Source organism: Ambystoma mexicanum, chromosome 5p (assembly GCF_040938575.1).
Source record: "Ambystoma mexicanum isolate Mex_15411 chromosome 5p, UKY_AmexF1_1, whole genome shotgun sequence".
Classification (NCBI taxonomy): Eukaryota; Metazoa; Chordata; class Amphibia; order Caudata; family Ambystomatidae; genus Ambystoma; species Ambystoma mexicanum.
Genome location: NC_090930.1, coordinates 121,353,530 through 121,378,239, shown reverse-complemented (window position 1 = coordinate 121,378,239; position 24,710 = coordinate 121,353,530). Strand labels below are relative to the sequence as shown.

General features: G+C 45.6%; 1 protein-coding gene across 1 annotated transcript in view; it reads left to right on the top strand.

Moving 5' to 3' along the window:
• Window positions 1-24,710, top strand: part of AR (androgen receptor) — a 1,337,360-nt gene that overhangs the window by 994,765 nt on the left and 317,885 nt on the right. Inside the window, exon 6 of the mRNA XM_069612517.1 lies at window positions 17,000-17,130. Within this exon, the coding sequence (XP_069468618.1) occupies window positions 17,000-17,130 (131 nt within the window). The remainder of the gene's footprint in view (window positions 1-16,999; window positions 17,131-24,710) is intronic.

The window sequence follows — 24,710 nt, the reverse complement described above, 5'->3', positions numbered from 1 at the left end:
ACTGCCCCGCCTACAGACCTATAACTGGGCGAGCCAAATGGCAACAGTGAATGATCTGCCACATGGAGACCAAACAGATATGGTCTGATTTGGACATGAGACATAAGTTAAACTCAATGAAAGAGCCCTATCGGACAGCAGGTGCGATGTCCCCCCTGTACAATAGCGGTGCAGACCACTCTACTTTGGGCGGAAGTACACAAATTCATAGGTTGGGATAAGAAGGTAACTCCAGTCCAACCACTATGGGACAATAGGAACCTATCTGAGGTGAGCAAGTTACCAAGATGGCCGTGCTGGGTAGCGAAGGGAATAACAGTGGGTGATGTGATTTATGAGGGGAAATTATTGACTTTTGACAATATGCAGGAAAGGTTCAACCTCCCGGAAAATTAAAGACATCATCAAACACAGCTAAAGCATGCAATACACATCTTCCAGTGATATCTAACATGCCAGACTGTACTCCTATAAAGAGAAACGTGGTACTAGAGAGAATAAATAACAAAATTACCTCTACAATGTACAGTGTTATAACCTCCTTTGCTACCCGGGAACTGTTAGGTCTGAAAGCCAAATGGGAGAAAGAGGTGGGGGATATTTTACCGGAGCACTAGGTCGAAGCTCTGATGTACCCACGCGAAACGGTCATCTCATCCAGACTCCGGCTTATTCAGCTTAATCTATTACACAGAATGTACTACCCGAGGGTGGCGCTCTATCGCTGGGGGAAAAGCACAGACCCCAACTGCTTACGATGTCTGCATGAGGAGGGAACCTTTTTCCACATCTTATGGGATTGTCCACTGATACAGCAATACTAGCAAGAATGCTGTAATGAGCTCACAAATGTTTTGGGGCGGGTAATACCAAGAGAACCGAAATTGTTATTACTTGAAATTGTTAGCGATTGTAAGATGACACAGTATGAAAGACCGCTCTTTTCAACCACAACTGCCTTGATTAAGAGAAACATTGCGAAATTATGGGGCTCAGGCGTGGTACAGGTTGGTCAATGGATTGCGGATGTAGATGTCTGTATAGCTATGGAACAGAGGGTGTACAGGGCCAGAGGCTGTCCCGGGAAAGCTGGGAAGATCTGGCAAAAATGGGAAGATGTTAATTGAGGTGATTTACTACTGATTGTAATTAAGGCAGTGACAAGTATGCAGAAATTTTGCACACGAGGACAAATGCAAATTATATACTGTATTGACGGCACAGATCGAAGGATCTCTAGTAGTATTGTTGTTGGCATTGTTTCACTCCTTCGGTGGTTTGTGTTGTAATGTTTACCATAAAACCAATAAAATGTGTTACAAAAAAAAAAATTCAAATTACGCCTGCACTCATAGCAGAGACATTGTGCAGGGGAGACAGGATGTGCTCCCTGGATCTGAAGGACGTGCATCTACACGTCCCGATTTGGCATCCTCACCGTTCCTTCCTACGGTTCAGGATCATGGGCTGCCATTCCAATATAAGGTGCTACCCTTCGACCTCAACTCGGCTCCCAGGGTGTTTACCAGACTCATGAATGTGGTGGCGGCCGTCCTCAGGGCCCAGAGCCACCACATCTACCCCGTACCGCGATGACTGGCTCGTCAGGGCGATATCACCGGAGGCGGTGCACCACACTTCCTCCGCTCTTAAGAGCACACTCCCTGACCTGGGATTTTCACTCAACCTCAAGAAGTCTCAGCTGCAGTCCACGCACAGACTTACTTGGCTGGGCCTCATCTGGGACATGTGCTCCGAGAGTGTTTTCCCCTCGGAGGACAAGATCAAGAGGGCCGCGGCTCACTTCCTCACCCGAGAAATGTGACATGGGCCTGGTGGTACCAGCACTTATTGGGATTCATGGCGACGGTCCTCCTCGCCGTCCTCCACACGAGACTCAGGATGAGGAGACTACAGCTTCCCTTTGCAGCCTCATGGAATCAGGAGCGGGATTCCCAAGCGGAGCTGATCAGCATTCCTCATTCTCTCTACTCGGCCCCGCAGGTTACCATCAATACGGACTCCTCTCTCGAGGGCTGGGGGACCACTCTGGACAGCCACAGCGTCCATGGAGTCTGGACCCGGCAGGAGTCTCATATCAACTGGCTGGAGCTGAAGACCATCTGGCTAGCACTCAGAGCTTCCGGTCATTGGGGGAAAGGTTGTCCTCATCCAGACAGACAACTCCACCAGCATGTACTATGTCAACAAGCAGGGGGTACCAAGTCTCCTCCACTGTGCAGACTAGTTGTCAGCATGTGGGAATTGGGCCCTCAAGAACAACATCTACCTCACGGCCGTCCACCTTCCGGGGGGAACCAACTTGGAGGCGGACAGGCTCAGCGGGCTGGGAGCGAACAATTACGAGTGGCAGTTGAACGACCAGGTGCTGCAGGAGATCCTCAGCAGATGGGGACACCCTCAGCTGAATCTTTTTGCCTCTGGAACAACAAGAAGTGCCTGTAGTTTGCGTCCTGGCAGGGGCAGGGCCCCGGCTCCCTGGGCGACGTTTTTTGGTGGAATGACAGGACAGCATATGCCTTCCCGTCTACACCTCTGGTACACAGGGTGATATGCAAAATAAAGATATCTTGTCACCTCAGCATCATTCTGATAGCTCCCTGGTGGCCGGCAAGACCATGGTTCTCAGCCTCTCGGACAGGCCCCCATCCACCTTACGACGGGCCCAGCACATCTGTTGGTGCAACAGGGGCAGGGTCATCCACCCCGCGCCACAGAAATTAGCCCTCGCAGCGTGGTTCCTGAGCAGGTCACACTAAGGCACTTCAACCTCTCACAGACTAACCTAGACATCATTCAGGGTGCAACGAGCAAGGCTACCAGGAGCCAGTACAAGAATAAGTGGACTAGGTTCTATCACTGGGAAGAGTATAAGGAGATTGGCCCCCCTTACGTGCAGGTTGGATGATGTGCTCTTCTACTCGGCACACCTTGCTCACTCAGGCGTGCAGGTGGACATATGCCACGCGTATTTGGCAGCCATAGGGGCCTACAGAAACTCGGAGGAAGAGGTGGGACCTCTTTGTAGTGTTGGGTGACTCCGCACACAAGCCGTTCGAGCCAGTAGCGTCCGCGGACAACAGGTTGGTATCATTAAGACAGCCCTCCTGGAAGGCCTCAATTCGGCTCGCAGAGTCAGCAAGATCCAGGCTCTGGTGGCGTCAGAGCATATACTACTTTTCACTAGGATAATGTAGTACTGCCGACACACCCAGCGTTCCTACCAAAGGTACACTCCGCTTTCCAACTAAATGAGAAAATAGTCCTACCTACTTTCTTTGCCGAGCCTAAGGACGAGGCTCAGAGGATTTTATACTGTCTGGATGTCAAACGCGCTCTGAAATTCTACTTGGACAGGACCAGTTCGACATACTGTCACCTTCGGCGGGTCAAGGCCAGGGTATCATGCATCCAAGGCCTCGATAGCACAGTGGATGGTTTTGGGCCATCAAGGAAGCCTATGAGGGCAGCACAAGCCCCTTCCAGCTAATGCGGTCAGAGCCAAGGCCACAGCCATTCCATTCCAACTGCAGGTCCCGTGGCAGGTCATAAGCAGGACGGCCACCTGGGCCGCCCCTTTGGCTTTCTGCAAGCATTACCGATGGACGCAGACTCTAAATTAGATGCGGTTTTCAGACATGCAGTTCTAAGATGCCTATTTGCTTAAGGAGGGTCTCCTCTCCACCTTAAGACAACATTCAATTGTAATTGCCCATGCATTATGGAGGAAAGGGGACGACGTAAGAGTAATTATAAGTTACTTACTGTAGTGACTAACTTAATCCTTAGTCCCCTTTCCTCCATATGTCCCTCCATCCTCCCCCCTAACACAACTGCTGTCATTAGTATATTGTTGACGCGTCTATGGGGACTGAGGTGTGGCGCCAGAGGGCGGAGTCATGGCAGCGCATGCTCCCAGGGCCGCACCCTGCACCTTTAAATTTAAAGGGTTAGATTTTTTTTCTGGTGAAAATGGTTCAGTCTCCCGTCCCTACGAAGGGACGCCCATACAGTATAGAGGAAAGGGGACTAAGGACTAAAAGTAAGTTATGTTACTATGGTGAGTAACTTATGATTTTTTCCATTAAATGCTCATGCACGCACCACTTTTGGCAAATATTGTTATTACCCTTTCCTCCATACTTGTGGGACATTCCATCCTTCGGGACGGGACCGGAGCACTTTGTCAAGCATCAAAAATGAAAATATGTGCCCTTCTCTTTTTACGTGGGGTACTGCACACAGCCGTAACCCCGCCGCCCTTAACTCCATCCCGTGCATCGCCCTTCAGTCTTTTTCTCTGCACGGTCGGGGCTGTATGCACTTGCATCACCAGTAAATAATTTTGTTCCTGTTCTCCATCTTTCCTGTTCTGGTTCTGCGGTCGCATAGTCCTCTGTCTATGCCGAAGCGCCTGGGATTTGTGTCCTGTTCTTCAGGCGAATGTCGCATTGCTAGGGTGGATCCCCATTCTCTCTGCTTGGATTGTCTGGGCCCGTACCATTGTTGGGATTCGTGTTTCTACTGCAACTCCCTCTCCGTCCGGTCACTCCAGCGTCATCATCTTCGGTGGACGAAAGTCTTTCAATGTGTTCCTCCACCACATTTTCAGCTTTTCAGCGACGAAAAGAAAAGATGCCTGGTAAATTCCTATTTTTTAGGGCTCCCGGCCTCAGGATTCTTTCCCGGGGTCTTCCAGGTCTGGGAGGGGCTTGAGCAGCTCTGCTACCAGGGTTTCCCCTGAGGTGCCTCGCAAGCCTAACAGGCGTACCAGAGTTTTCTCCTAAGGATCCCATGACGGACCTGCCAAACCCGGACCACGCTCTGAGGTTCACATGTCAGGTGCTAAACCTCAGCCCAGTTCATCTGTGGCTTTGGATACCGGGTTTTGCTCCGAGGTCTCAGTTTCTGGAGCTTTCTACACAGACACCGGGGTATGCCCTGAGCTCTCCTTTTCTGGAGATTTCTGTACTGAGCCACGGCTTGATGCCCCTCTCGAGGGAGTTACACATACCGGGGGAAACCCAAGGTTCCTCTTTTTGAGTCTAAGGTCTGTACTGACAAACCGAGTGACCTGCTCTGAAGGTCTTGTCTTTGAGGTGGATTCCTCAGCATTCCTGCGCTCAGGGACGCAGTGATACTGGTTCTGTCGAGGGGGCAAGGAGGGTGGTCATAAACAGTAACTCCTCTATTTTCAGCTCTGCCAAGGTTATTTTGGGGCCACCTCCAAGATGTCCAGTAAACATCCGAGACCCCCCCCCCCTAGTACCGACTCTGCCGAGGATCCATGCTAAGGTGTTTAAGTCCCCTGACCAGCCTGAGGAGACGGATGCCTCATCTATACATGTGACGAAGTTCTCTTCAGGCATCGACAAAATGGCGGCCCAACCCTCATGGTTCACGACTGCTATTTTGGATTCTTCCCTTACATCGGGTGCTGGGAACCTTCTTTTTGGGGTTGATCAGCCGTTCCCACATCAAGTGGACAGTACAAATCTGTTCCGCCCTTCTTATGACTGGCGTGGTCGGAAGGCACTGCCTCTTACTATTTCACTTCCTCTTGCTTCTGCTCCACAGGTCTAAGTGGACCCGGTTGGTGGTGGGCCTTCCTGGCAACCATCCTCATTGCGTTTGTGGGGGTATGCCCCATATGAGTGGCCTCTGCCCGCACCAGCGCCTAAATCTTCATCAGAGGATGCTTTTTTGGGGAAATTTCAGAGGCTCATGCACTCTGACCTCATGGAGGAGTATTTTAAGGGTCTTTTGAAGGAAATCTACCCTGAACCTCCTCTTCCACCCTGGCGGTTTCGACAGCTCCTGCGGTGGTGCCACCTCTTCCTCTTGGCCAGCCTCCAGCTCTACCTCCCCTACATCCGCTGTCTCTCATAGAGAAGACACTGGCAGAGCGGGATAGCACTTTAAAACCTGAGACGGTCTGGCCGTCTGCTTCCGGTTTTCTTCAGATTTGCCGGATGACCCTCAAGCAGATCAGGATAGCGATGACCAGCCCCACTCTGTCAGAGCATTCCATGACCGGGTCCTGGTTATGATGGCCCACCTTGACATTCCAGTAGCTGAGGCCCACGCTCCAAAGGAGGGGGTGCTTTCGGGATTGTTGACCCCGTCACCACAAGAGCGCACCGGCCTAATCCTCCAGAAGGACATTTTGGCTGAGGCCCATATGGTCTGGGAATGCCCCACACCGGGCTACACAAAAGAATTGACGCACGTTACAGGCTCCACACCTCTGAGGAGATAGCCATGGCGTCTTGTCTGCTCCCTTCCCCGACAGTGGTAGCTGCGGCCTTGCTTCAGTCCAAGCCAGCCACTGCGACCTCGACAGCTGCGGCTTAGTCTGTCGAAGTAAGACAAGATTCTGGATTCCTTAGGAAAAAAAGTCTTTGCCAACTCAGCACTTCAACTTCGTCAAGCAAATACCAAGCTCATCCTTGCAGCAGCTAATTTGAGGCTGTCGAAGGAGTTGGCTGATTTCCAGGAGTGTATTCCTGCAGATAGGCTCGACGACTTTTAAAACGGTTTGTTGGACGGCAGAGTGTTGGCACAAGATCTGCTGGAAGCTGCGGCACACCATGTAGATACCTCACCTCGAGGCCTTATGGTTGGAATTGACAACTCCCGCCAGGCATGGCTCCATGCGACAAAGTTTCGAAGGAGGTGCAAGACAAAGTTCTGGACCTTCCCTTCGACGGCAAGGAATTGTTTCATTCTTCTATGGATGAGGAACTTACAAAGGCCAAATCTTTGTCGGTCCTGGCTAAGGTCCCAGCTAAGGCCCGTTACACACAGAGTTCAGGGTCTCAGTCTCGATCCTTCTCTGGCTTCAGGGGGTTTTAGGACCGCCAGGCGCGCAGAACTGAGGCTCCAGTTGGCGGCACCCATCAAAAACGTGGTCGGTTTTTCTCTCGCCCATCAGCCTCCTCTCCTGGGACAAGTAGTCTCCCTGCCGACAAATCTGCAAAATCACTACCTTACTCCCAGTCCATAGTCACCTTTCCTCTATATGGCCACCCGGCGTCCCATCTAATAAGTATACTCTATTATTGCTTAATGGTTGCAGACCTGGTGATAGAATAGGACAGAAGGGTGATGCATGGGGCGGAGCTCATGAGGGCGGGTTACAGCCGCATGCGGTACCCCGCGTAAAAAGAGGAGGACGACAAACATTTTCATTTTTGAAGCTTTTTGACAAAATTGCTCCGGTCCCGTCCCGAAGGACGGAATGTCCCGCAAGTATGGAGGAAAGGGGACTATGGACTAGGAGTAAGGTAGTCACTACGATGAGTAACTTTGTTAATTTTGCCTAAGTATGTAGATCCTATGGCAACATGACTACTTCACCCCATAGCCTACCTACACATCTGGCATTCCCCTTTAGTGTGTAAGTAGTGATAAGGATTTTATTTAACCTAACCTTACTTAATGTAGCTAGGAACTGCCTTCTTTTTCACCACCACCTAATTCCTCTTTATTTTGCACCCATCGTCCATTGAAGCATTTAAAACCGCTTCGGAGCGGTGTGTTCAACAGCTGATGGGAGCTATTGGCTCTTGCTGAATTTTTAATTGAGAGGAAAAATGTTGGAAAAATTAATCACACAGTAACAAAAGACACTTTTGCAGCAGCATTATCTAAGGGAGAGCCCTTCCTTTAGACAATGAACAAAAATATGAGATGGAAAATTATTTCCTGTTTAAAATATTGTAGCCGTTGTCTTCTTATTAAGTACAAGTCAAAAAATGGTATTGAAATTGCAATTATTTGTTTTTCCAAATGTGTTTATTGCGGATTTAAATCTTCCAAAACCAGTTCATATCATTGTACAGCTAATATCAATATATAAACAAAGGAAAAAAGGTTAAAATGTTTTGTGGCACCATGTAAGATATCCTGTAAAGTGTTTAGTGTGCAAATAACATATCTATGATTATAATTAACTGAAAGTTCTCTAGACTGACATGCGACCTTACAGATAAGGGGTGTATGAGCCACTTTTTATCTGTAAACATAGGCAAATACTCTAAAAAAAAAAAAAAACTAACAAAAATGTGAAACATAGGAGCCTATCATTCTGCTTTCACCCGCACAGCTCCGTGGTAACGTAGTGTGCATAGTGCCACAGAAAAATTACAGCCTAATCTGAAAAGGTGAAAGTGTATCTTTTAACAAGCATGAATAACAAAGCATTTCTATTTTACAGTTAAAACCTATTTTTACTTGCTAAGTAAACATTCCCATTGGAAATGGGACTTACTTTTTTACTCCCTAAAAAAATCACTTTACTCTCAACTTTAAAAAATAGGGAGTAAAATACTCCCACTCAAAAATGTATCTGGAGTACTGCTCATGTATATCTTTGATGTGGGAGATTAAACATGCTTTTAAACATTTTCAGCAATGCCTTGTCCATAATACAACGTGAGGACAAAAGTGTTTGTGATTTGAATTCGGGTAGGCTAGAATTCTTTTAATGTATTGCAGCCAGGAAATTCTAACGGCACCATTCTTTATTAGCAGATGTTTGATAATGTTCTTTGTTAATATTGTCCTGGGATTTGACCAGATGCATAGCCAGTACAGAGGTGGTTTTAAATGTAACTCAGACTCTTATGTCCCGTCCCCTTTCCTCCATACTGCATGGGCGTCCCTTCCAACAGACGGGAGACGGAACCTTTTTCGCCAGAAAAAATCTTCTTCCCCTTTAAATTTAGAGGCGCGCGGGGGTGCTGCCCTGGGAGCATGCGCTGCCCTGACTCCGCCCTCCGGCACTACACCTCAGTCCTCAGTCCCCTCAATCCCAGTCCCCATTGACGCGTCGACAATAGATTTAACATCGCCTAAGGACACCAGTATTATTAGGGGGGGGGTCGTGGGACATATGGAGGAAAGGGGAGGACTAAGAGTATGTTAGTCTCTACGGTGAGTAACTTAGAATTGCTCTTATGTCCTGCCCCATCCCCATTCCTCCATACTGCATGGGTGATTACAACTGAATGTAGCCCCAGAGTGGGGAGGAGACCCTCCCTAAGCAAATAGTTTCCTGAGAACCGCCTGTCCGAAAGACGCATCAGATCTAGAACTGGCATCCAATCAGTAATGCGTGCAAAAAGCCGAGGGAGTGGGCCAAGTGGCCGCCCTGCTTATGACTTGCCAAGGGACATGGGGCTGGAATGTGATGGCCGTTGCCTTGGCCCTGACTGCCTGGGCGTGCATGTTTGCCGGAAGCAGCTTGTGCTGGCCCTCGTACGCATCTCTGATGGCTGAGACCATCTTGCGGGATATGGAGGCCTGATAGCCTGCTCTTGCAACTCCGAAAATGACAAACAGGGTGTCTAATTTGCAGAAGCCCTTGGACCTGTCCAGGTAGACATCCAGGCAGTGCAGAACTCTATGTACTTCGTCCTTAGGATCGGCAAAAAATGTAGAAAGGACTAGTTCCTCGTTCAAATGGAAGGCAGATGAAAACCTTAGGCTGAAATGCTGGGTGTGTACGCAGTCACTACAGTAAGTAACTTATAATTCCTCCAAAAAGTTTAGACCAGGCTCTGATTTCAGAAACTACAAGAACACATTTAAAAAAGTCATTTTCATCACTTTACGACTGGCAATATTACAAAATCCCAATAACAATGCACCGTATTTTTATGGCTGCTTTTGTTTGCTTGCAATGCACCCGGAGAATCATGTTAAGGGTTTGAAATGTACGCATAGCCATGAAGCTGGTGACTCGTCCTAACAGTTTCATTCTTAGAGCCTGCTTCATAGTGTGGCCATCTACCATTTGGTCAGTGCAAAAACGGATCCCCATGTAGTCAAATTTCGAGACCCTTGGAATAATGCACCCATTGCTTAACAGAGCATTTTGATAATTTCTTGCCTCTACAGCATACCATAACAGCAGATTTTTCCGTAGGAAACTTAAGAACCAAGTTGTTCATGAATCAAATGTATTCATCAATTATTTTTTAGAGCCCTAGGTGTACGTGCAGTAAGAACTGCATCATCTGGGTAGGCCAAAACGTGGAAATCCCTGGTCCCAAGATCTGGGATCATCAGAATTCGACTTCACTAGGGTGTCATATAGTGAATGTATACAAAGTGAAAATAATAATCGAGCTAACACCCGGAATTATGGGGCCGTGCTGATTACATTGGCCCTGATCACCACTTCTGACACAAGCAATGATTATATTATTTTGGAGAGTGCAGTGCACTGTATCAGTAGAGGAGCAATGAGGCAGGGGGTGATATTCTGGTTTTTCGCCCTTAGTGTAATATTGTCTAGGAACTGCCCTGGGTGCGGTCTAGGGTTGTTTCCGTGTATGCACCCATACCATGTTTTTATTTTTAGATATGAAAGTTGCTTTGTTATATCATCTGTCCCACTCCCTTCCTCGGGAGACAATTGTATGAATTCTGGGCTCATAAGAACAATGCATACCAACAATAAAATCATGTTCACTAAACTGTAGAGAAGATCGCTTGCACCGAGTATTATTTCAAGATCAAATCTTTGAAAAATAAGATCAATTCTATGTCAGCTTTGTTCACTAAACATGCCTTGTAAATTTTCCAGGAATTCTGCCCTCCTAGATTTAGGACACAAATCACATTTAGACACAATTGAATTAGCCACTCCAACTGAATTAAATTTAAAAATCATTCTTGTTGAATTGAAACAGAAAACCAAGACTTGGGACTGAAATAATTGTATAACAAAACTGGCTGCCACGAAAAGATATGCAGCTTACACGACACAATCTCACCCAATAGTTCAACCTAAAGGTTATCTGTTCAAATGAAATAACTCCGCTCTGAACCACGTTTCCCTATATCTTTGTTTTAACATCTTACCCCTATATGAATACATGGGATCTTGGGAGAAGCTTTTGTATAAAGAGAGAAAATGTCGACTATGCAATATGCATGTTGAAATAGTTAGACATGTATTGACTTGATGCCCCATGCTTGTGAAGGAATACCAATGGGGATATGCCCCTTTTTGTAGCAGGTTGGAAAATGTAAAGACAGGTCAGTTTTGGTCCATGATCTATTCTGCTGATTCTTTAGCCATTACTGAAGCTACACATTTTGTTTGGAAGATCGCATTTAAGAAAATGCAGATACAGACTTACATTAAGAAGACAGTGGGCCTCCTTCTGAGTCCGGCGGTAACCCTGCCAGTGCTACCTGTGGGTTCCCGCTGGACTCTGAATGAATTACTGGCGCCTGACTTTCCGGTAACACCCCGGGATTACAACCTGTAATTTGTAAGTCCCTATTCCCATAGCGTCCTTTCGGACGCTATGGGAATGGGGACCACAGAAGCACTTGAACCGTTGTTAACAGTGCCAGTACTTCCGTGACAGCTTGCCTACCGTGGCCGTTGTGAGGATGCGTTCTTTGGTAAATGCCAGGCCTTTATGCACTCCGACCCGATGAAGGCATACTTTAAGGATCTAGTCAAAGAAATGTATCCTAAGCCTCTCAAGCCGCAGCCTGCTCCTACTACCCCTCAGCAGGTTTCGGTAGTGCTGCCCCCTCCTCTTCCAGGCGGGCCCCTCCTACACCTCCACCACTGCCTCCATTTTCACCAGTACTTAAGACACTAGCTACGCAGACAAGTACTCCCACGGTGTCTGAGGTACCATGTGCTGCGGATGAGTTCTCTGTTCCCGCCACAACTGACGAGGACCAAGCGGACCGGGATAGCGAAGACCTGCACCGCTCTATCAGAGCCTTTCATGACTGGGTCGTAGATATGATGGCGTTGCTGGATATTCCAATACCCGAGCCTCTGGCACCACAAGAAGGTGTTCTTTCAGGAGCCTCAACTCTTACAACACAGGAGCGCACACGCCTCTTCCTTCAAAAGGATGTGCTTGCTGAAGCCCGTAAGGTCTGGGGAAAACCTCAGTCTGGGTAGCAAATAAATAGAAACATTGAATCTCGCTATAAGCTACACTCGTAAGAAGGCATACCCTTGACTGCATGTCCACTGCCCTTATTGACGGTGGTGGTGGCAGCTACGTTCCAGTGTAAGCATTCCTGAACATCCTCTACAGATGCCTCTCGGGTCCTGTCCAAAGAGGACAAACTTCTTGACGCCATTGGGAAAAAAGTATTTTCCAATTCCGGTCTTCAGCTGCACCAGGCGAATACCAAAGTCATCCTTGCAGCGGCAAATATCAAGCTGTGGAAGGAGTTTTCCAAATTTCAGGAATGTATCCCTAAGGACAGGTTGGAAGATTTTAAAGAGGGCTTATCCGATGCCAGGGTTCGGGCTCAGGAACTGCTGGAGGCCACAGCCCATCATGTAGACACTTTTAGATTTAATATCTCCTACCAAGCGTAGTTCCATGCTACAAAGTTCTCGAAGGAGGTTCAGGACAAAGTACTTGATCTTCCCTCCGGAGGTAAAGAGTTGTCCCATTCTTCCACTGATGAACAGCTCAATTAAACAAAGGCAAGCACGCAAACGGCTAAATCTTTGTCGTTCCTTGCCAAACCCCCAGTTAAAGCGGCATATACGCAGAGGTCGGAGACCCAGGCAAGGTCCTTCTCAGGTTTCAGAGGGTTCCTGGAGTGTCAAGCACGCCGGGCAGAAAGTTCCTTTGGTGCACCTCATCGCAAGCAACAAAGGCAAAGTGCCATGTTTTTCTCTTGGTCATCAACCTCCTCTACGGCAACAGGTGGTCTCGCTGCTTACAAACCAATTGATGTTTTCCATCGATCACACGAGACTCTGGTGGGAGGACATAAATCGTATCATCTGGAGGCATGGCAGACCATCACAGATGACCAATGGGTTTTGTCCGTCGTCCTGGAGGGCTCCTGCTTGCCCCTCCCTCAAACCCCACCCTTTCACCCTCCTCTTCAGCAGACTGGGTATCCCTCCCTCAGATCTGAGGTACAGAAACATCTGGACCTCAGAGCGGTGGAACCTGTTCCCTTGGGGGAGCAAAGGGAGGGCTATTACTCCTCTCTGTTTACAGTGCCCAGGCCCAACCAGGCTGGCATCCGCACTATCCTCGACCTCTCCAACTTCAATCTCTTCCTACCCCAAGAGAAAATCAAGATGATCACGCCCAGCCAAGTAAGGTCCTCTCTCCGGAAGGGCGATTGGCTCAGTGTGGTAGATCTTCAGGATGCTTACATGCACATCCTGATCTGGGGCCCACATCGGAAATACCTTTTGGTTTTCCATGGGAACAGAACACTTCCAGCATCGAGTGCCGCCATTTGGTCTCGGCTCGGCACTGCGTGTCTTCACAAAGATGATGGTGGTTATCGCAGCATTCCTCTCAGACTGCAGGAAGTTCATGTCTGTCCATATTTGGACAATTGACTTCTGGGGCGTCCTTGTCCACGGGCTGCAACAGCCAATCCTCAGTCACTCCTCCAGCTCCTGTTCCAACTGGGGCTGTCAGTGAACTGACGGAAATAGTCTATGATGGTTGCTCAAGACCTGATTTTTCTGGGTTTCCGTTGGGATACTGTCAGTGCCAGAGTGTTCCTGACGGAGGACAGAATTGCAGATTTATAGGACACGTGACATTTTTTTCTGAATTCCTGCCACATAACAGCCTGGTGGTTCCAGAGACTCTTGGGCCTGATGGCTTCTTGCGTGTTAGCCCTACCTCTTGCGAGAATGGAAAATGAGGCGCACACATGTAGCGCTGTTGGTCCTGAGCTGTGGACCCAGACACCAAAATGATTCCGATACCATCCTCCTTGATGGTGGATCTTCATTGGTGGTCAACCGCCAGCAACCTTTCAGTGGGAACCTCCTTCCGGAGCCCTGCCCACAAATTACGGTTATAGCAGACTCCTCCCTCTTAGGGCGCGGAGCGATGCTGGGGCACCTCGAGGTGTACGATCTGTGGACACCCTTGGACAGAATGTCTCATATCAAGTACCTAGAACTCCTGTCAATCTTTCTGGCATTGAAAGCTTTCCAGCCTCCTGTCATCAACAAAGTGGTGCGAATTTGCACGAACCATTCTGTAGCTATGTTCTATATCAACAAGCAAGGGGGCACCAGGGCTCCTCCCCTTGTTAGATCTAGCTATCCAGATTTGGAATTGGGCAGTCCAACACAATGTCTGGCTACAGGCTGTGCACATTCCGGGCCAGATCAATGTTGCGGCAGATTCCCTGAGCCACCAGTCTGCGGTGAATTACAAATGGGAAATGAACAGCCATGTTCTTACCAAACCTTTCCAGCAAAGGGATTCTCCAACGGTGGACCTCTTTGCGACTCCAACAAACAGGAAACTACCACTCTATGCTTCCTGGGACGGTCTCTGAGCATCTTCCTTGAGAGATGCTCTTGAGATTCCTTGGGTCTTCCTGCCTTTGATTAATTGGTCGCTCTGGAAACTCAGGAGTGCCTCCAACTACACTTTCCTCTTCATAGCCCCTTGGTGGCCAGCCAGGTTCTGCATTTCAGAGCTTCAGCACCTATCAATACGCGACCTGATCAGGTTGCAACAGATTCCCGACCACCTTCACCAGAGCAATCACCAGGTGTGGCACCACTCTCCACAACCCTTCAGCTCGGTGCCCTGGTATCTGAGTTCAGGTCCTTAACTCAGTTTAATCTTTCAGGGGATAATAGGCGAATAATTCAGGCGGCACGTAAGCCTTCTACGAGGGCTCAGTACAAAAGTAAATGGCTTTGTTTTTGTCATTGGTGTCCAGTTAAACAGCTTGATCCTCGACAGGCTTCTATTGACTGTGTCTTATCTTTTATATCAGACCTTGCAGCCTCTGGCATTCATGTCCTATCCTGCGGAACATATCTGTTAACCTTTGCAGCTTATCTGTCTGCAGACAGTTGCTCCTTTTCACTGGCAAAACCAGTAATCAAGAGGCACTTTGCAGTTCTTCTTCACCTCTTTCCGCCGGTCAGGCCTCCTCACCCGAAAATGGGATCTGAACATGGTCCTCACCGCTTTGTGTCACAAGCCATTTGAACCTATGTCCACTACTGAGCTCAAGTTCCTTTATTGTCAAGTGGCCTTCTTGATTGTGGTAACATCTGCGAGAAGAATAAGTGAGCTTCAAGCTCTCTCTGTCGAACATCCGTTCCTGACTTTCCACAAGGATAAGGTTGTGCTTCACACTCATCCTTCTTTCCTTCCAAAGATTGTCTGAGTTCCACATCAATCAATATCCTTACCGGTTTTCTTTCCGAATCCGGTCTCGGATGCAGAGAGGGTTCTATATAATCTAGACGTCAGACGAGCTCTGAGGTTTTACCTCGACAGAACAAGAAGTTCTTCACAACTCTGTTACCTTTGGTGACCCAGATGCGAAACATGCTTCAAAAGCGTCCATCTTACACTGTATTGCTTCATGCATCTCAGAGGCTTACACAATTCAAGGCCTGCAGCCCTCAAGGGGTGTTCATGCACATTTGGTCTGTGGCAAAGCAGATGCTGTTGCCTTCTAGAAATATGTCCCTTGAGCGTCCATAGCCAAGGCAGCTAAGTGGGCTTCTCCTTCAGCTTTTTGCAGACACTTTTGTCTTGACCTGAGCTCCCGGCTGATGCCTAGTTTGCCCAGGCACTTCTTAAGAGCCTGTTCCAGTAAGGGCAGTTTCCATCCACCCGTTTCTTTGGTCAGAGCTTGGAATCTCCCAAAGGTATGGAGAAAAGGAGATGGGACGTAGGAGTATAACAAAGTTACTCACTGTAGTGACTACCTTACTCCTTGTCCATAGTCCCATTTCCTCCATAGGCCCGCCCGCCGTCCACTCTAATATGTATCCTCTATTTTTCTAATGGTCCTTCGACTTTAGCGATAGAAAAGGACTGAACAGTGATGCGCAAGGCGGAGCTCAGGAAGGCGGGGATACGGTCACATGCAGTGGCCCCACGTCAAAATAAAAGGACAGCACATTATTTTTGATGCTTCAAAAGTACTCAGTCCCGATGGACGGAATGTCCCAATAATATGGAGGAAAGGGGACTATGGACTAGGCGAAAGGTAGTCACTACGGTGAGTAACTTTTATTCTTACTTCTTTTAAAATTACTTTACTTTTACTATTTACTTGTTCTTTCAATATATATTGTGTTTTTAACTCTCTATTTTTACTGTTTAATTTTTATTCAGGGTTATTAGCTCATGGAGATCGTTATTGCCCTCTCAACCAATCAGAATGTGCAGACTGCAGTATATAACTGCTAATATTGACTGCATTCTGAAGATTATGACTTCAAAAAAAGATCAGGAAACCACAATGCATTTTCCAGGGAAGGTTTCTTTCAATAAGACACTTGCTTTCTGGGAGGACTTTTTTCCTGCAGGAACATCCTAATCAACACACCAGAAAGGATGTTAAAACTTGGCAATATGCTTTCACTTTCTTATAGATAAGCTGTGTACATTTACATGAGGCTTAATACATACAGATGTTAAATCTACTCCAGTTTAATCAAGTTTGCAATTATAATACTTCTCTTATGTCAATGCCCTTGTCATTTAAACACTACAAAATAAAGCCACATTTACTTTGCTAACTCAGTTTCTCTATTTACTTTACTCACTATTAGAGTAAAATGTGTACCAATCCACCAAAACTACGAAACATGTATTGCTACTACCAATATTTGCTAATAACCTTATAGACCTCAGGAGGTTTCATTGTTGTGGCCTTATAGACCTCTGGAGGTTTCATTGTTGTGGTATAATGACCTGCCACCAAATTATAGGCCAAAGCAAACCCCCCTCCCTCTGCCCATAATGGTATTTTAATATAAACCCTCTTGCAGATTCTTACACTTACAACTAGGTGCCATGTATGAAGCTGGGCTGTTGACCATTCAGTACATTTCTATACATTTCATATAACATATTAGCTCTGTTTTTGCTTTAGTGTATTAAAAAATCTATTTAGCAAACAAACACAGACTTGCAAAGAAATTAAAAAATGTAATTTTTATCATTTTTAGGTACCGGATGCACAAATCTAGAATGTACAGCCAGTGTGTGAGGCTACGCCATCTCTCCCAGGAGTTTGGATGGCTCCAAATTACTACGGAAGAATTCCTCTGCATGAAGGCATTGCTTCTCTTCAGTATTAGTAAGTAATGTGGAATTCACTGCATCGCTCTCAAGACTCAAATTGAAAACTAGTGCGAAGAGGAACTCGCCATTTTCTTTTACTCCATTATTCTAGATAATATGTGGTCTTTCAGTGTTATTTCAAAAAAGGTAGCAGGCGCTCTTCTCCAGAAAGAACATGCTGGACAGCCCATGTGGACGGGACACAGACTGATATGCAAATGGTTATTTCCCTCTGGGAAAGGTACAGTGAGCAAAAGGCGTGTGCTGCAAACTCTCATCTCAGAACGGGTTATCATGCCATGTACTTTCTGGAGAGCAGCGCCTGCTACCTTTTTTGAAATATTTGTAAGGAACTTGGGGTTTGTCACCCTAAGTTACCTGGGAGCAACCAGATGTGGACTCCCTGCTCATGATGCTCAGTGGCACAGCTTCACCTCACTGATGAGGCCCAACAAGTCTGAAACACGTGTATGGGGTTGCTGTTGGTACTCTTGTTCAGAGAGGAATTGCCATGGCATTTCAGTGCTGGACGGCCCATGTGGGCGCAACAAAGACTGATATGCAAATGGATATTTCCCATCTGTGAAAGGTACAGTGAGCAAAAAGCGTGTGCTACAAACTCTCATGTAAGAACAGGTTATCATGCCATGTTCCTTCTGGAGAGGAGCGCCTGCTACCTTTTTTGAATGATTGATTTGTTTAATATGCATTTAGCCAACAAGTGGCTTTAAATATTACAAACCGACAATTCTTAAAAACATATGTACATCACTAAATAAAATCACATAAAAGATGCCATTTATAAAACCATAATACCAAAAAACAATTCTTCTAAAATCGTTAAAATTAGCTCATAAAATTTCATCATATGGCAAATAAGATTCACATCATTACCTTCTAACAACATTTGCCATATCACATCAATATTTTCTGAGATTCACATCATTACCTTCTAACAACATTTGCCATATCACAGCAATATTTTCTGAGATTCACATCATTACCTTCTAACAACATTTGCCATATCACAGCAATATTTTCTGAGATTCACATCATTACCTTCTAACAACATTTGCCATATCACATCAATATTTTCTGAGATTCACATCATTACCTTCTAACAACATTTGCCATATCACAGCAATATTTTCTGAGATTCACATCATTACATTCTAACAACATTTGCCATATCACAGCAATATTTTCTGAGATTCACATCATTACCTTCTAACAACATTTGCCATATCACATCAATATTTTCTGAGATTCACATCATTACCTTCTACCAACATTTGCCATATCACATCAATATTTTCTGAGATTCACATCATTACCTTCTACCAACATTTGCCATATCACATCAATATTTTCTGAGATTCACATCATTACCTTCTACCAACATTTGCCATATCACAGCAATATTTTCCGTTGTGCTGGTGTTATTATATCTCTTCAAATACTTATGATGCAGGTGATTGAGACTCTCACAGTGGCACATAAGATGTTTGGCAGTTTCAATATTCCCAGTACCACACAGTCCACATAGTGTCAAAATGGTTGCGATCCCAAATTTCGTTCCTAGGATTTCCATCGTATTTTGCTTATTAAATTTAAACAATAAATAGCACCTAACAGTTGTACAATGAGGAAACTCATTTTAAAATTAGTTTTTTTTGCATCAGTCGACCAGTGTTCTAAAAATAGACTTAGTAGCAAAGTTTATCATGTCTCGTTCTTTAGCGCAAGTACAAATCAGCATTTTAAGTGGACGTTTAACTTTAGCATGAGAATGATAAAGCCATGTGCTAGAATTCTCTTTGGCCCATCTGACATACATCAAACATAATGAATTGATTGTCCTTAGATTGTGGTAATCAGTGTTATCTTCAGTAGCTGGTCCAGATGAAAAAATTAGGAATTAACAATTGGTTGTATGTAGTACATCAAAGTACATATGGGAATATTAGATGTCAAAAGCAGGAGTATGTGCAGCTGTATTCGAAATGTATGTAGAGTTTGCAAAGAACTTAATCAGGCTGTACGTTAACGCCGTATTTGTTTATGGTGAAAAACGACTCAGACTCCTAAAACTGGCTTTTCTACATAGGCCCTTACAAGGACTCCCGAGTATCAAGAGGTCTGTTTGAACCCTTTGTGCGATGGTCGTTTAAACAAAAAAATAAATCTAACAGGCTTTTTTATAAAATAATGTTGTTCGTGATTTATGGTTTGCTGTTGGCTTGTTCACGTGCAGAAAGAAATCATTTAGCAATGTGTACAAAAAAATATTCAAGTATGTCAGCTTTGTGCATTCTGTCTCTATATGCCGCTAAAGAAGGTTTGATATTGTGGCCTTAAAAAACCCTTTTTTAGGAACATTATCACCTGGAGACAGAGAATGGAATGTAAAATTATTCCAAAAACTAGACAGATTTTGCAGTGACTCTTGACCGGTTCTTTTGAATGTGATAAGTAGCCAGCAAACCATTTGCTTGCTGGATGCTCATGTGTCTACCCTTTGAACAGGATATCCGGCAAATGTGCTGCAGCAGCAACCAGTGGCATAGTTTACTCAGTGTGTTTTTCTGTTTCTGACCTGTGCCCAGCACTGGAACCCTCTTCACCAGGTTCTACTAAGCTCTGCTAACATGAGTGGAAAATGCTTGGCAGGGCCAGCGCTGACGTTGCCAGAGATTCTGGACTGGCAGCAACTGCCAGGTTCAGAAACCCCTTGCTCCGTGCTAGGCAACAGTGGAGCAGATGCCCTGCTGTGGACTTGCCCTCTTTTTCCTTTTCCTGATCTGCAGACCAAAAGTTGCCTTAACCGATATTTGTACAAAACTCAGTCATTATTGTAAAACACAATGATAAGCTCGCCTAGGTCTGATAATGTTGTGTGAAACATCAACGTATCTTTTGGTACTTGCAAACATATACTTTCCCCCCATCTGGTTCAGGGAACCAATGAGTGCGTAAGACCAACTTCTGAAGTCAAGTTATTTGACCAGAAATATCTAACAGCTTGCATTTGCTGAAAACATCAGCACAATCTTTAAAACTGACCACGGTATTGAGGCAGGGGTAAGCATTTACAAGTGATTATAAAAGTGATTATTATATTCTGTTCACATCTTGGAGGGATAAAGTAAACCAGCAATGCCCAACCTTATTGATCTGTCTTTTTTAAGTGTATGTATAATAATATGTAGGTGGGGGATTTTTGCATTTGATGTATCCGTACTTTGTGTTTGAATTTTTAGCCTATTACTTTTTTCTATGTTTAAGGTGCGTGGGATAAGCTACAATTATTTCAATAACTTGAGGCCAGCACATTGCAGGGCCTCCTAGTAGGAAAATAAAACCATCACAAAGAGAATAGGCAGAAGTGAGTCATCTAACTGTGGGACCTGTTATCTCCTAACCTAGCAGAAGGGGTGTAGAGCCACCAAAGCTTGGGGAACCGCTGTGAGAATGCGCCGGGTGTTTACATCACTCTTAGTCCTGGTGGCAGAAGGTGCTCTGTTAGAGTCAGCCAAATGCCCTTTAGATGTTCCCGGAATTTAAGCCATAAGCAACTCTCCTTTGACACCCCAGGTTGAATGCAAGTGCACATACTTCTTTCATGCATGGGGAACTATGGGGCATTCATCAAGTGACTGAAAAGGGTTACAACAGTAAGAAACTCAATTCTAGGATCCATCACCAATTCACAGAGAGGGTTAATACACAGAAGCTAATCGTATATTGTCGTTTTGTGCACTTTATCCCTTTGGGTTTCTTTTTGAGATGTATCTTCAAAATATTAATCCCCCAAGTTGTGGAACATGGAGTCGTTTCCAACTGCTCTCATCTCAGTATTCGTTGACACAACTAATCCTCTGGTCTTGTATTTTTAATCAAGGGCCCTTTGCATGCTAGGACTTGTAGTCCAATGCTTCTTGAATGAAAAACAATACTACAGTGCTGTTGACTAAAAAAACTAGGATCAAAGGAAGGTGACCTGCATGACACAAACATTCACTATGGAAATACAAGTAGGATCGCATGTATCCCCCATAACACGCAGGATATATTTGGAATTTGGTACGTAGTTGCTATTACTAATGATGGACTACAAGCACCCCAAAGTCTAGTGACAAAGGAAAATGACTGCACCGGCTGAACATCTCACACCTGAAATCGGGAGCTGTGCATAACAAAATGCCTGAAAACATCTACATTTCAGTGGTGCATTTTCCATTATTAAACATCATGCAAATTCAGACACCTCACAATTCAGCAAGCAGGCTAACCTAAGTATAATCCACAAGCAGCAGATTAGACAAACTATAATGGCCAATAAAACTGCATTACATTTACATACAGTGCAAAGCCAACTTTGTCAGTGAGCCTGCTCAGATTTGCCCATGCTCCGCGGACAAATCGTAGTTTCCAACCAGCCACATGTTATCAGATTCACCTTTTATTTAATCCTGTTTTTAAAGCAACTTCTTTTAGCATGCTGGGATGGTAGTTTTACTCAAACTAATATACATATTGCTCTAATATCCTGAGCATTCCAAGAGCTGCTGAAAAGAAGTTCAGTAGTGGATGAAGGTAATGATTTCTGAATAAATGTGTTTTCTGCTTTTCAAAAAAGAACTGCATCTATCATGATTCCCAGAAAATAAGTGAATCATTAAACAGAGGATAGTGTGCAAATGTACTATTTGTGTGGCGAGAAATTGGTGTCCCTTTCCCCCAAATGAATCCCCTTTGAACGGTCTATAACCATGGTGAAGGGCAATTGCGCAAACTACCCTTGTCTTTCTGAAAGATGTCATAGGATGAAAGAACTATGGCCATGTTTCTTCATTTGTTCTAGCCCCAGGTATCCCAGTGCCCTCTTGCTGGATGCGTTTTTTTCATTCTTCTCAGAATAGATGTTTTGGTCTCTCGCTGGATCATTCTTTACCACTTATATTTTATTATTAATTCATCCAGCATGCAGCATGTGCTGACCTTTCCTTGCATTGCCATTGTATGGGCCGTTCCACAATAACGTAATATTTTGTTGTGGCTACACACACCAATCTGTCCTTTGTGACACCCACTTTATGACAACAGGCCTGTGTGGCGGGTTGCCCTTTCTTTGCCCCAATTTGTGGCGGGCTGGTCCAGCTCACCATACCAGTGAACCCTACCCACCAGTAATTATATATTCACAGTGGCTGCTCATTGTTCCATCTAGCTGCCATGCTAGAAAAACTGATCATTTAATTGAAGATTGTTTCTGGCACTGTTCAAATTGACATAAATAAGCAATGTGAATGTGTGTGTTCATTTTAGCCAGATGAATTTAGGAAGAGGAAGCAAAGTCGCTGCTAGCGACCCATGGAGATCTGACTAAGGGATGGGTGCTGAGATAGGCTGTCTGGAGGGTATGCACTGTTATGTATAGGCTGTCTGGAGGGTATGCGATATTATTTGCACAGCTGGACTGAATATTTTTCGGGGGACTCAGCTGCATTCTAGTGGCAAAGGTGATGCGCATTTTCAGGTCGAGTGGTGGTTTATTCCAGGTGTATGCAGGTGGGTGGCCAATGGTTGTGGTTCATGTTGTGTCTTCCAATTAGAGTAGGATATTATACAGAATAAATAATAAATTGTAAACTGTATAGTGAGCTCGTTATGTGAAGTTCTGCCTGCTATTAGTAGTGGCTGCGGTAGTTTTAAAAGTTAAAAGTTGGGTTGTGGGCTCTGCAGTAAGTCAACCTGCTATATGGTATAATTATTGCAGGGTGCGTAGTGTAGCAACCTGCCAATTGATATAAGAGGGAGTGGGCTCTTACCTGTTGTCTTGTATTCCCTGGATGAGTTGGGAACTGCACGTGTACCATTTTCTTCAACCCTATGTTAGGTGGCTGTGCTCAACATTCGTTCTGGGTGGAGAGAGTGGGTAGCCTGGAGGGCGCCTTCACTGGTTCTGTTCAATTTCATGCTCATTGTAATGCTTATTGAATTGTAATGTCTTTGACTAAAACATGGAGTTTGTGTGAAATGCATTCTGGGTTCACCCAGAGCAGCAATAGACATTTTATTCCTCAGTGAAATCTGCACATTTTCTTCTTGCTGCAGTGAAAGTTTGTGGTTTGTATAATTCCACTGGCAAATCTGTTTTCAGCGCTGCATATTGCTTATGTTATTTTGCATTGCTCCAAGGACACGTTGGAGAGAAGATGCACGCAAAGGCTGAGCCGGTGCACACTGGATCCTGATAACGATGTGGTTATTTTTGCTGCTTTCTCGAGAAAGTGAAGTTAGAGTGTTTGCCTCTTATGATTGCCACGGGCCACATCGTCCACGGGCTCATGGGAATTGGCAGCAGGTTGAAACTTGGAAAATGCCATCGCTCAGTTGCGGATGGCTTAAAACTGAAAGGCATCCACACGGCCAGACAGAGAAAGCTTCTGTGAAATGGGTGGACGCATCGCTTTTGCATCCAGTTGTGAATACCTCTCTCCCTACCAGGTGTGGAGATTTCTAGGGATGTCTTGGCGAGATAATGATGTGCTTTGCTGCTGCGCCAACGGTGAAGTATTCTATCTAAACTATGTTTATTCTTGTTGCATTTATTAATTTATGCATGTTTTATAGGTGAATAAAGAGGCCATATAAGAGCCATTTTATAATTTAACTGAGTGTGTGTATGTGTGAATAATTGCCTTTGAAACGTCCAAGGTTTTTCATTCAGTGTACTGGGTAGAAAAAATAAATAATATATCCATGCACTTTTTGGAAAGGAAAGCACTGATCCAGGGGAGGACACCATGTGAGTGCAGGTGTATTCAGGGCGTATACCTGATTTTCTGTGTCTCACAGCACCCCTTACTCTTAAATCCCGTCCCCTTTCCTCCATACTGCATGGGCATTCCTCGCTAGGGACGGGAGACAGAACCTTTTTCACAAGAAAGAAACCTTCTTCCCCTTTAAATTTAGAGGTGCGGCCCTGGGAGCATGCGCTCTCCTGATTCCGCCCACCGGCGCCACTCCTCAGTCCCCTTTTCAGAATTGACAGGAATGTGCCGATTTCACCAGCGCACCTGTGTTTGGCTTTGGCAATGCAATACCACGCGCTCTTTCACGGATACTTTCTTCTATCTTTTTTTGTCTTTTATCAATCCGCTATGCGGTCCTCTGGCGCCACACTCCTCCCCGGCACGTGTCGACTTCAGTGGGCTTGAGCAGGTGTCCAGCCTGCGAGGGGCTCTTCCCTACATCAGATCCCCACGCTCTTTGCCTCTGCCGCCTTGGCCTCGACCGAAGATGGGAGGGTTGCACCGTGTGCAACGCACTTTCTTTGCATGCTTTGAAGAACAGACTAGCTGGGTGGAGGGAGCTCTTCAACCAGTCGCCTCCAGAGGACTTAAAGGACTTAATCAGACATAAGTCAAGGCCCAAGGGAGGGCCACCCTTTTCCAGTGCACCTCACAAGGATGACTCGTTACCAAGAAAACGCCACAGAGTGGGAGGAACCTTTCAGGTTCTCAGGCCAGCACAGGGTCTGAGGCTGCTTCAGCTACCAGCCACCAGGCCGAGGGGTCAGTAGATCCTTCC